Here is a 13486-nt window from a genome sequence, read left to right as displayed (position 1 = left end):
GGGTGGGGGGGGATTTTTTTTTTTTTTTTTTTTTTTTTGGGATTTCTTAAATAAGACCTCAAAACCCACAAACTATTTATTAAAAAGTGATATACAACACTGTAAATTGAACTATACTTCAGTAAAAAAAAAGTGATAAAATGGACTACATTAAACTTAAAAATGTCTAAATACTAAGAAATGCTGAAAAGGAGAGAAAAGACAAGCCACAGGCTGAGACAATAGCTGCAATGCAAATAACCATCAAAGCCTACACACACACACAGAACTCCTTCACGTAAATAAAGAAAAGACAACCTAATTTTAAAAATAGGCAATGGATATGAACTGGCAATTCACAGAAGAAATCCAAATGGCCAATAAACAAATGAACAAAAAAATTAAAACAATGAAATATATTTTCATATACATCAGATTGAGCCAAATAATGAAGCCAGGCAATTTCAAGCATTGGAGAGGAAGTGGAACTGTGACTGCTGGTGGGAATGTAAATTGGTACAACCTCTTCAGAGAGCAATCTGGAAATATTTTAGTGAAATTGAAGATGTACCTCTTTCATGATTCAGCAATTCCATGCTGGGTATAAACCTTAGAGAACTGAAATACTATATCAGTGAAAAACCAACAAATGTCCATCAATAGAGAAGAGAGAAAAGATCCAAGGTAAAAATAATGAAATGTGAGGATTTGACAGAACTGGGTATGGGTACACAAGTAATAATAATATTATTATTATGAACAGCTAACGTTTATTAAGCACTTATTATATACTAGGCACTAGTCTAAGTGCTTTTCATATGAAGTAGGTTCTATTTTTATCCCCATTTTGTAGATGAGGTACATTTTGTAGATGAAATTGAGATACAGAAACGTGAAGTAATTTACCTAAGATTACACAGGTAGTAAGTAGAGAAGTGGGGAGATTTGACTCCAGAGCCCTGTTCTTAATACCTACACTACCTGGATATGTTATTCTCTAAACTTTTTAGAGAATACCATGCTATTCTTTATACTTTTTTCCTATGCTTAAAACATTCCATGATAAAAAATTAACTATTAATATATACAGTACAATTTATAAATGTGAACATTTGTGAAATGCACATAAAATTTGTCATCACTACTTATTAATGACAAACTATACAGAAAGTAAGGCCCCTTCCAGTTCTAAGAATCTGTGATCCTATGAAGTCTAAACAGGAAAATTCTTAAATTTGCTAATGGTTCTTTTCTACAATTCACAATTTTCCAGCCCTGAGATATATGCCTAGAGAACGTGAATAATTATATGGGCAGGCCTATACATACCAATGCATCTGTATCTAGACTTCTAGATATAGACATATGGATTTAAACATTTCACATATCCCCTGTAAGAATGAGGTCACACATTGACCGGATGCCTCTCAGATTCCTGGATTCTCCACTGCACACAACCCTGTGACATGGAAGTGCTTTATAAACATCTATTTTGTTACTACAATTATGAGAGAGTCTTACTCACCTATAGCAATAGTCTTAATATCAACAAGATAAGCCAATCTCTTATTATCCTCCGTTCCTCGCTGGCGCCTCTCATTAATACGGACACTGAAACATGAAGGGTCAGGTGAGGCAAAATGGGCTTAGGTAGCTGGGATGTTTAATAGGAGCTCTGAAATACCATATGGGATGAAGATTTTAGATTAACCTGAGGATGTAGGAGATAGAAGTCAAAAGGAATTCTTTTGGGTTTCAAAAATTTAGAGAACCTTGTGGGGTTACCTGATGAGATGGGGGTTCATGAATTCAGTACGTACAGAACCCAGGGTATCATTACTCCCATATTCCACCAGGGTTAGCTCTCCAGCATTGAAGATCATGCATACCTGGGGGTGAACGGAATTGTTATACAGTGGAAAGATTACACGAAGAAAGAGAGTCGAGGGAGGTGTACCATGAGTTCAAAGTGACACCCACCTTTCTGTTTATTCTATTCCTCTGCCTATTTCACCCTCCCACTTTATCTGCTGTTTTCTCAACCCCTAGCCACTTGCCATCCTGCTACACAGAAGCTAGAAGGAGGCTTATCAGGACAGTGATGGTGAATCAAGCTCTACTCACATTTTCATTTTCAAAGAAATACTTCTCATTGCCACCAGATCCCTGCCAAGCTACCTGTTAAGGGGGGAAAAGACATAAGGGACAATGTGGATAGCTATCCAAGACGATGCTGAAAGAACAGGGTGGGATGCAGAGAGATGGAGTTGGGGAAGGCTTTGACATTGCACAAAAGAGAGGCTACGTCAGATTTTGCCCTAATCCCTATGCTTCTGGGAGATGGTATAAAAACAGTCCAACAACGGTGATTCATATTCCGGGATTCTAAGCCTCCCGGGTCTCATTCCCTGAAGCCAGGTCCCCAACACCAGAATGTTAGAGCTTCCCATGGTGATCTTCCCCCAGGGACCCTGGCTTGCCTGAGTAGCACCTCAGGACGCCCCATCCCCACCTCTCCATTTTTGGTTCCTACCTCACTAAGGCGATTAGTGTTCAGGTCCCCCAGCAACAGTGTGTCTGACGTGTGGGCCACCAGGTAGCGTTCTTTTCCCAGGATTTTCACCTCTTCCACCTCATAGCCATAGTGTGACTTGAGTACCACTCGGGTCCCCGATGAGAGGTTCTTCACAATCACCTTGGTAGGAGATGAGTCTGAGCTCCCCAGGCTTCCCCCAATCCGAAAGAGGGGTGAACATGCTGTGCCCTTCGCCCACCTTCACAGGGCTGACTAAACAAGGTATCATCTTTTTTCCTTGCCTGGCCTAGGATATTCTTGGTAAAAGGGACACCTCACATTTACATAATGCTTTACTATTTATGAAATACTTTAATATATTATCTCTTTTGATGTTTATAATACATACGATTCTGAAAGTTCCACTGGGTTAAACCAATCACTCTCCCTATGTTCCTGTAGCTCTTTGTACAAACTTTTATGATAACTTTACCACAGTGTGCTGTATTATTTTCTGATATGTCTGTCTCCTTTGCTAAAACGATCTTCTCAAATAAGGGACAACGTATTACAGATAACTATCTTTTTTTTTTTTGCCGTACGCGGGCCTCTCACTGTTGTGGCCCCTCCCGTCGCGGAGCACAGGCTCCGGACGTGCAGGCTCAGCGGCCATGGCTCACGGGCGCAGCCGCTCCACGGCATGTGGGATCTTCCTGGACCGGGGCATGAACCTGTGTCCCCTGCATCGGCAGGCGGACTCTCAACCACTGCGCCACCAGGGAAGCCCCAGATAACTATCTTTGAATTCTCAATGCTTAACAGTGCTGACACATAAAGAATGGATAAATATTTCTGGAGAAAATGGAAGACTAAAGGAATCAATGAATAATAAATGAAGGAAAGGAGGGTGGAGGTAGAGAAAAGAGAAAAGTGGGCTCAGAAACTAAGAAATGAGCTTGCAACGTCACACACAGTGAGTTCAGAGGCCTTAGAACAAAAGAATTCAGAATTATAATCCTATTTATCAACTTCCCCAGTTGCCATCCTATAGGCAGTGAAGTTTTAAACCAGGAAGATGTAAATGGCAATCTCTGTACCCCTTAAACCTGGTGGTTAATCCTTTTCTTACAATAAGCTGTAAGAACTATAGCAGGAAAGTTGCCAGAGAGTTGCCCTGACACATTCTATTCCTCAGAACAGCTCTGCCAGAGGTTGATTTGACTCTGTGCTGTGGCCAGACCACAGGGAAGTACTACAAGGATGAGTGAGCCATGGCAAAATCTCAGTGTGGCAGGCTATCAGCCGCTTACCTGGCTAGGTCCCACATACGTCAACTCAAACTTATTCTTGTAAATGCTCCTTCGGAGGCAGCAGTCAAACTGTTCCACTCCACCACAGAGTGTGCCCTGGAAGGGAAAGTGACAGCATAAAGGGTAACACACACAATACGTAGGCATGTAGAGGGTATTTAGAGACACTCTCAAATCCTAGGTTCTAGAATCTACAGAAGAGTTGGCAGTAAAAGGGCTGGTAGTTTTTGGAAGTACCAGCAGGAAAGAGGTGGCAATTGCAGGACTCAAGAGCATCACATAGTGATGGGATATAAGGGAGAAATCATCCCTGCCTATAAAACTCTTGTCCCATTTGGCCTCCAATAAGGTATGCATTTCTCTTTCCCCTGTAACGTCAGAGTTTTAGGTTGTGGTCAAAAGGGAAGAGGACATTCTCTAGTGTCAGGAGAGGGTGCTTTAGGATAGGTGGGATTTTTCTTAATTTGAAAAATGTCACCAAAGCAGAAAGGGGTTACTAGTCACACACCGCACAGAGTCGTGAGCCATCCCGCTTCCAGGCCAAGGCAGTGATGGTGTATAAGTTGGCAATCTCCTTGGGCTTTGCCTCTTCCCAGATGCTTCTTCGAGGGCTCCAGTTGAGTACCCGAAGTCTGAAATTAAGTATGTGGCTTTTAGAAGAGTTGGAGGCTGAGAAAAACTGAAAATGGGCCTGTAACGGAAGGAAATTAGTCTTGCTACATCAGAAAACAGAGGAAATAAAAGAGAACAGACAAGTTGGGAGGTCTAGTAGGAGAGGACAAAAGTGTTCAAAGGAAGTAAATTGGGAAAATCAAGTCAAAAGTAAAATGGAGTAAGAGAGATAGGAGTGGAGAAAATAAAAAGAGACGGTGGCTGGTGAGAAAAATGAGCTGTTAGCGATAGAGAAATATGGAAAAAGAAAAGAGAAATGGTAGGAGTCAGAGAAGAAAGAAAGGAAGAGACAGACACACATGAGACTGAAGGGGACAGAAAGACAGGACTGACAAAGCTGGGGTTAAAAGCGCTCCAAGGAAGAGATGGGACCCAGACTCTAGCTATTTATTCACCGTTCCATCATTCATTCATTCATTCACCAAACATTTGAGCACGTATTATATACTAGATGCTAAGCTAGGCCCTGGAGACTTAAAAAAAAAGAGAATAATAGGCCCTCTTCTCAAGGGCTCTTCAATTTAACCAGTTAGATACAAACACCAAACTATAATATAATGTGATAAACACTAAGCCTGTGGTCTGAAAAGAGGCAAAAGGAGCACAAAGAAAGTGGAGATGAATTCTGCTGTGGAATCCCGGGGAGAGGCAGAGACACGACAAGAGCACAGTGCATCTTGGAACTGCCGACACGCCAACGGACGGTGGGAACAGGAAGAGGAAAGTGCACGAATTAAAACTTAAGAATCACTTGATTCTGATCCAGTCTCCCACTCTGGTTGAGAAGCAAAACTGGACTAAAGAAGAGTGTACACAGGGAAAGCAGGCAGAAGCTGCAACTGGAAAGGAGACCCACCTGTCATAACTTCCCAGCACAACAGACTGGCCCCCAGGACTTGCTGCAGCTGTGGTGAACTCCCGTTCCTGAGGGTCACGGCTATAGTCAAAAGTTTGTAGCACGTGGCCTTCCTTTCCATAGGCCACAATCCTCCGATCACAGCCTGCAGCCACAATGCTGTTGGTTGCCCAAGCCAAGGCATAGGGTGGGCATGGGTGGTTCACCAACTTCCCCTAAGACAGAAGTAGGGGTTTCAATCACTCTGACTCTGAGGACTCCACCTCAGAGATTTCTCATTCCTAGCATCTGACACACTCACTCTGAAAATCCTGCTCTGCAGGAGTCTTTCTCCCAACACTTTCCCACCCCAACACATCTTAATCCGAAGACTTCACAAATTATCTTTCTGTCTTACACTCACGCACACATCTTTTATGACATATATACACACTTACTGACCTTGTGTTCAAGAGGGAACCTCAAAATACGTGTGTCTGCAGATCTTTAATATTCACCTAATAAGGCCCCCCAAAGGAATCTGTCCTACACATTAACCAATACCATATAGGCCCACAGGGAGCATATGGCCCCTTTATTTCAGGAGGGATACATTTAATGATTACACAAGTAATTCTTAACATAAATGATTCAAGCAATAGAGAATTACATAGATTAAAACATGAACCTTCCTTTAATCCCCCATATTTTCCCTCTCAAGAGTAAACAGGGCTTCCCTGGTGGCGCAGTGGTTGAGAATCTGCCTGCTAATGCAGGGGACACGGGTTCGAGCCCTGGTCTGGGATGATCCCACATGCCGCGGAGCGACTAGGCCCGTGAGCCACAACTACTGAGCCTGCGCATCTGGAGCCTGTGTTCCTCAACAAGAGAGGCCGCGATAATGAGAGGCCCGCGCACCGCGATGAAGAGTGGCCCCCGCTTGCCACAACTAGAGAAAGCCCTCGCACAGAAACGAAGACCCAACACAGCAAAAATAAATAAATTAATAAACTCCTACCCCCAACAAAAACAAAAAAAAAAAGCATGACACCCATTTAAAAAAAAAAAAAAAAGAGTAAACAACCCTTTTTTTCTATGAATTTATATACATAAATATATATTTTACATAAATGAGAATAATTTTCACTTTTCATTACTCTCGGAGTCTTTATTTCTCTTTGCCTCAAGGTCCCTTCCACCTGATTCATCCTTTCCCATAAATATTAAGCTCTGGCCTCCGAAAAACAAATCCTCTCTGTGGCCTCATCCAGGTGTCTCTCTGCCTGAGGTCTCATTCCTCTAGCCTCCTCTCCCAGCACCATGATCTAAATTCCTTAGATGTCCAACCTCCTCTCGGAGAGTTCTTGGGATTTCCTTCTCCCCTATTCCAGAGCATCCTTTATTCATACCTGTGACTCTCCAGAGCCTTCATCATCAAAGAAGTACCTAACAATGGTGCCATCTGCATGACCAGAGAGAATTCCTTTCCCAGAGCAACTAAAAAACGGGAAAAGGAGGAAAGGAGAGAAATACAGGAAGACATTAGAGCATCCTGTCTCACCAAGAAAGTCCCCTTTGTCTGTTAAACACTACCCTTCCTGCGGTTCCTGCTACCAGCCCTCTCCACCTTTCATACTATGGTCCCCCAGTCCAGAGTCCCCTATAGATTTTCCTACCATTTCCAAGCTTTTGGGGTACCGCTCTTCCTTACTCACTTTGTTGTCAGGGACACCACGTAAGAATCTGTCCCATAGATGGTAGATGATTTATTAGTTTTGGTGTTTGCCAAACGAACCTGAAAATGGGAGAATGGACAAAAGTCTGGTTAGGCTACTTTCAATTTCACCCAGGTCCTAAGGAAAGAAAAAGAAAAAAACAAAAACTGTTCCCTGGGTAGTCTCCCCAGTACACAACTTGACCCTAAGGGAGAAGATTAACCATATACCTCTTTCCAGAACCGTTATCCCCATGCACAATATCTCATGTATTTCTCTTCCCTCCTTTACCTTCCCTTCAGCCAGTCCAAAGACAATGATGTATTCTGCTGGCCACTGCAGACAAGTAACAGCACTCTGTAAGAAAGAAAGAATGAAAAGGATAAACCTGTCTATGTATGTTAGCACTTTGATAACAACCTGAGCCTGAACATCCCACCACATGCCACCACTCCAACCACCTGTAGGGAAGGAGAGGAGGGGACACAACTGGGCTCTAAGGAGGAAAGCACAGGGGGATGAGCAGCCAGGCAGTACCATTCACACAGTAGGAAAAGTCAGAGCCAGATGTTAACAAAGGCAACTTCTCGTTGTATTTATAAGTGGATATACTGATACATGCTTGTTCATCCTAATCTCCCAGGGACTGGTTTGAACTTTACCGTCTGGATGAACTTGTTACAGATGACTTTCTTGTCACCCCTGTCAAATAAAAGGAGGGAAGCATATTACAAACCACTTCCATGAATAAACGGGCACAAATGATGCCGGGGGAGGGGAGGAATTGTAGATACCTTCCCTGGCCCGCTAGTGTTTCCTACCACTCCACAGAAGCCCTCAAAGGAGCCTGAGTAGCTTTGGAAGAATAACAAAGACAAAACATCACTCCAGGCTCCCCAGGATCTCACAGAGCCTCCTTGTTGATCTAAGACTGACTCTTCCAGGGATGGGATCATAGAACACGTGATGCACACAAAGGTAGGGAAGCTACAACAACGGACTCCAGAGGGCCTCTGCCTTCCAAGCCCCAGCTGGCTCCTCAACCTCTCTATTCCCCCCTTCCCAGTGAGGCATTTCTTCCTGCCTTTCCCTTCTTCTCTGGGACACCTCATCTCCCAATCTCTATCCTCACCAATCTTCTCCAATCTTGTAGACATAGATGATGTTGTCAGTCTGTCCTATGGCAATCTTGGTGGAATCAGGAGAAAAAGCCATGCCCTTCACCATATAGCTCTTCCTGCCATACTAAGAGTCAAAAAGAAAAAAGGAAAGAAAAAGAAGTAATGAGTATCCTTAAAAGGGAAGAAAAGGTGGACTTCCCTGGTGGCACAGTGGTTAAGAATCCGCCTGCCAATGCAGGGGACATGGGCTCGAGCCCTGGTCCGGGAAGATCCCACATGCCACAGAGAAACTAAGCCCGCGAGCCACAACTACTGAAGCCTGTGCGCCTAGAGCCCGTGAGCCACAACAAGAGAAGCCACCACAATGAGAAGCCCACACACTGCAAAGAAGAGTATCCCCTGCTCGCCACAACTAGAGAAAGCCCTCACAGAACAACGAAGACCCAACGCAGCCACAAATAAATAAATAATAAATAAATAAATTTTTATATATAAAAAAAGAATACTGTGCTCTAATCTACAAAAAGAAAATAAAAGAAGAAAAGGTGCCTGTGTGACTGTAGTGGGCTTGAGGGCTTTATACTGAGAAAAGGAAGGGCGGGCCATTTCCTATGCCTGTGGCTAGGAAGCAGGATAGGAAGTTTTCTAGATTTATAGAGTCCCATCAACAGATTAAGGTACACATGAACGTTCCCTTCACCTTCATGTCGGCTGGTTTGGTGGAGAATTTATCTCTTCGCTCCCCATGTTCATCATACAGCAACACCACTCGGTCCACTGCGCAGACAGCAAATTTGGCATTGTTCTGGGACCATGCCATGCAGGTGACCTTTGCAGCTCCATCCTGCAGAGGCAAAGGGGCAAAAATAAACCCAGGTGCTGGTCTAGAATGCCAAAAGCATTTCTAGTTCCATTACTTCTAGTGTGACTCTGGTCAATTTTCCTTCTAGCACAGTCCTTAAAACAAAGAGATCCCTATAATCCATCCAGGTCTCCAAGGCCATAGAGCCCTGGATGGTGAGAACAAAGTGCTTCTAGAAACCCATAATGCAAATGCACTAAGAGGTGACATGGAATATCAACTGTACCAATGTGTCCCTGCAGTGGCCTCCTTATTCCCTCATTCCCCAGGTCTGCTACTGAAATAAATGCAAAGTTTTGGTCTTTAGCCATTCATTCAATTAATGTTTTTTGAGTACCTTAATAAGAAAGGCACTTGGCCAAGGGCTAAGAGAGAGGCAAAGAGCAAAACATGGTCCCTGCCCAAGGATCTAATAAGATGGTACAAAAAATGGGAAAAGTCCCATAAGAGAGGCACATATAAAGCACTGTAATAGTTTGGAAAAGTCTGAGATAATTTTCCACTTAAATGATCAACATTAAGCTTTGAAGAATGGATACAGTTAGGTAGGGAAATTACCTGAGGTAGAAGGAATGGCACGAGCAATGGCAAGTTCTGGTCAATAAATAGTAATTTAATTTAGCTGAAACTATATTGTAAATAGCAGAATAGAGGAGGTAAGTCAGGAAAAACAGACAGAGGCCAGTTCAACAAGGGTCTCTGAAGCTAGGCTGAGTTTGGGCTTATTTGGTAGGAAAGGGAGAGACAGTGAAAGTTCTGGAATGGGAATTAAAATAATCAGAGTTGTGACTTAGGATAAACAATGCCACTTTGGTTTTTGTCTTTTTTTTTTTTCCTTAACAATCCACTTCACAGAAGCCCAAGTTAGAAGCGATCAACTCCCAGTGAATTATTCTTGCCATGTCTGTCCCTTCCACCACCAGCCCTGGTGGTCTGTGGTTCTGCACTAAGGATTTCCCTCCTTGAAATAAAAAATTTAATTTCTGCTCCAATTGTTTAACTACTTGGGCTCTACAGCCCTGGCTTAAAACATTGTTAATTTTTACTCCTAACCTACCCACTTCCAAAGTCAGAGGTAAAAAAGGCATTTTTCATCAAAGTCCTCAAACCGGAGTCAGAAAATAGCCACACCACCACCTTTAGCCCCTTCCAACTCTTGACTAAATTAGGTTAGGAGGGTAGAGGGCTTATCAATTATTGCCAATCATCTTCCTTAATCATTTTGCCCAATCCTGGGCATTCAGCCGTTACCTGCATAATGACATCATCTTATTTTGAAAGATTGAAGGAAGATTTCATTTCCAATTATTCCATTAGGGTAAAGGAATTTTAGAAATACAGATTCAGAGAACAGTTTACTGAGCAATGAGCACACCTCTCTTTTGTTCTAATTTCCTTCTATTCTCTTAAAGCCACATTCTCTGTGAAGCCTTCCTGATTCTCATAATCAATCAATTCTCCTTTCTCTACAATATGTACCTCACAGGACTGTAGCGAGGACTACCTGAGGTAGAGAACAGAATAATAGCTAACCTTTAACAAGCATGGACTAGGCACTTTGCTAAGTGCTTGATACACATTATCTCATTTAATCTCATAACTGAGGTAGAAGCTATTATTATGCATCTTTTACAGATGGGGAAACTGAGGCACAGAAAGGTTAAGTAATTTGCTCAAGTTTACAAACACAGTTTAAGTGGCAGAACCAAGATTTAAATCCATGTGTGTCTGACTCCATAATCCACAACACTAGCTTCTTTACTTATGCTGCCCGGTACACCTTAAACATTCAGTTATGACAGATATTCTTATTAGCTTTCTATTATTTTGTCCTTTGCATTTTGAATGTCCTTCTCTCTTGTCTATCAGTTTTCACGCTGCTTTTCAGTTTACAACGTTCTCTTGTGTATACTACTTCCTTTAATTCTTCCCCCTAACCCCCTAAGGCTGCGATTATTATTACTCCCGTTTTCCAAATGTAGAAGTTTGGGTGAGTGCTCAGAGAGCCTGTGTGATAAAGGCTAAAGTCAGGGGCATCACATCATTTATTTAAAGAAGTGGGGCGCTAGGACTTGAATTCTGGCCTCCTGACTCCGAAACCCAGCCTTTCTTCACCATGTTCTAGGGCTCCTCCCTCAGTGTCCAGCCTCTTCTGAATCTGAGATCTTCACCATCAGAACGAACGGTGTGGTCGTTTGCACTCCTTTAGGTGGGGCTTACACCTAGCGCTCATTTGGGAGGTGTAGATTAATGTTCGTTGTTTACACGTGCGCCTCTGCCTCTAGTACGAGCCTCTTGAAGGCAGGGGCAACAGCTGAGCAAGTTCTGGATCCCCTGGAGCCCCACCATGGGACCCGGTACACAACCGATTCGTTAATGGAACGAAGTGAAAGCTACGGCGCTCAGCACTCCATCTCACCTACTCAACACTCTACGGACGTAGCAGAGTCCGAATCACAACTATAGCCTTCGGTCTTCTGCACACAGTAGGCGCTCAACGTTTTTAAACTTCAGTCCCCCACTTTTCTTGCAACATTAAGGCGGACGAGGGAGGGAAGAAGCACGCGACTCCTCACCTGAGGGCTCAGCAGGGTCCTCAGGTGCTTCAACTGCATGACGAACACCTGTCTCTCAGATGCCAACAGACAGCGGACAACTCCCGTGGTTACCTGGACAACCCGCCACGCAGCCGCAGCGGCAGCCGCTGACGCAGAAGCGACCTGAGCGCGACACGCGTCGCAAGGTCACCGCGTAGGTTCGCAGCGAAGCAAAACAGAACCCGCGCAGCCGCAGTGAGGTCTAGGGAGGGACCCCCACCGCCGCAGAGGGCTTGATGAATTCTCTCCTCGACCAATCCCATCGTGGCATGCAAACCCAAACTCCAGCCACGCCCACAAGCCTTCCGCAATCTCCGGGGTACTACGTAATCGTAGTCTCTCTAGCTGTTCGATGTACGTAAGCGTGGCTGAGTACCTTCTTTTTTTTTATTTTTATTTTTGCGGTACGCGGGCTTCTCACTGTTGCGGCCTCTCCCGTTGCGGAGCACAGGCTCCGGACGCGCAGGCTCAGCGGCCATGGCTCACGGGCCCAGCCGCTCCGCGGCATGTGGGATCTTCCCGGACCGGGGCACGAACCCGTGTCCCCTGAATCGCCAGACGGACTCTCACCCACTGCGCCACCAGGGAAGCCCAGAGTGCCTTCTTTTAATCTACACAACCCTGGAGGAAAGCAGGGTAGTTGCTATTATAAGCCTTTTACAGTTGACGGAATTGATCCTAAATAGGTTATGTAACTTGCACAGGATCTCAAGGCTGATAACGATGCGTAACAGGGAATATTCAGTATGTGTCTGCCAGGTACCGTGCAAAGTGTTGTACATGCATTGTCTCCTTTAATCTCAAAGCCACCTTTTGAAGGGGATAGCACTATTAGTCCCATTTTACATAACATGAGACTCAGGATTAGAGGGGTCACTTGCCTTAGCTAACATAGTGCGTTAAGGACGGAACTGGGATTCGACTCAGAGATGGTGCATTTAAACACCCTTTGTGTTCCTTCTTAACTTCTAGCTCCCTATCTCCATCCCATGCTACTACATACCCGGTGACACCCCTATCCCCAGAAATGATGATGTATCCAGAGTCTGAGAGATATGTGCTTCGGAAGCAGTGGTCAGAGAGAGGTAAAACACCCTACTTTTGAAATGGAAAATGGTGAGTTTAAGACTGCTGCTTAGATCAGGATGCTTTATGGTTTAGGGCAGACCAGAGCTTGGCTCACCTGACAGGTGTAGTCTTGTGAAACCCGGGGGTCGAGCTTGGTTAGGTTTAAAAGATACTGACTGACTTCTTGATCTTTGTTTCGATTGGGGTCCGTTTCAGAATTATTGGTCTAATTTCTTGTAAACGTACCAGAGAGATCAAGATGCAAAAAAGGACAGTTATTCATAAGCCACCTCCCGGAGGATCATACGTGGAGAAAACTGTTACCTTCCAGATAGTGTAGCATATGCTGTCCATACAGATTCTCGGTTCTGAAGTCTTTCCTACAGAGTGCTTGCAAATGTCAACAGGTGTTTCTTTCACTGGCACCAACCTCCCCGTGGAACTTAGGAAAAAGTAGAGGACAGTCCCTATTTTCACAGGAAACAAGTAGGCCCCAGAGCCCAAATTATAATTCTTTTTTTGTTAATAGTAATGTTTTTTTTTTGGCTGCGTTTTGGGTCTTTGTTTCTGTGCACAGGCTTTCTCTAGTTGCGGCCAGTGGGGGCTACTCTTCCTTTTCGTGCACGGGTTTCTCACTGCGGCAGCTTCTCTTGTTGCGGAATATGGGCTCTAGGCACGCGGGCTTAGTTGCTCCACGGCATGTGGGATCTTCCCGGACCAGGGCTCGAACCCGTGTCCCCTGCATTGGCAGGTGGATTCTTACCACTGTGCCACCAGGGAAGTCCCCCAAATTATAATTATTTTGACAAGAA

The 13486-nt window shown here is 44.2% G+C and overlaps 1 protein-coding gene across 2 annotated transcripts in view; it reads right to left on the bottom strand.

Moving 5' to 3' along the window:
* IFT172 (intraflagellar transport 172) overlaps positions 1 to 11706 on the bottom strand; it is a 39327-nt gene extending 27621 nt beyond the window's left edge. For both annotated transcript variants that reach the window (XM_024764542.1, XM_024764541.1), the window contains exons 1-14: positions 11586 to 11706; positions 8848 to 8991; positions 8159 to 8271; positions 7689 to 7728; positions 7318 to 7383; positions 7027 to 7106; positions 6721 to 6808; positions 5333 to 5547; positions 4313 to 4436; positions 3805 to 3900; positions 2513 to 2674; positions 2104 to 2157; positions 1765 to 1868; positions 1505 to 1590 (exon numbers count right to left, since the gene is read on the bottom strand). In XM_024764542.1, the coding sequence (XP_024620310.1) occupies positions 1505 to 1590; positions 1765 to 1868; positions 2104 to 2157; positions 2513 to 2674; positions 3805 to 3900; positions 4313 to 4436; positions 5333 to 5547; positions 6721 to 6808; positions 7027 to 7106; positions 7318 to 7383; positions 7689 to 7728; positions 8159 to 8271; positions 8848 to 8991; positions 11586 to 11624 (1411 nt within the window). In that variant the 5' untranslated portion in view covers positions 11625 to 11706. The remainder of the gene's footprint in view (positions 1 to 1504; positions 1591 to 1764; positions 1869 to 2103; positions 2158 to 2512; positions 2675 to 3804; positions 3901 to 4312; positions 4437 to 5332; positions 5548 to 6720; positions 6809 to 7026; positions 7107 to 7317; positions 7384 to 7688; positions 7729 to 8158; positions 8272 to 8847; positions 8992 to 11585) is intronic.
* Between the last annotated feature and the right edge of the window lie 1780 nt (positions 11707 to 13486).

The sequence above is a fragment of the Neophocaena asiaeorientalis genome, unplaced genomic scaffold (genome assembly GCF_003031525.2).
Source record: "Neophocaena asiaeorientalis asiaeorientalis breed wild unplaced genomic scaffold, Neophocaena_asiaeorientalis_V1.1 scaffold345, whole genome shotgun sequence".
NCBI classification, from domain to species: Eukaryota; Metazoa; Chordata; class Mammalia; order Artiodactyla; family Phocoenidae; genus Neophocaena; species Neophocaena asiaeorientalis.
This window is presented reverse-complemented; position numbering and strand designations above follow the sequence as displayed.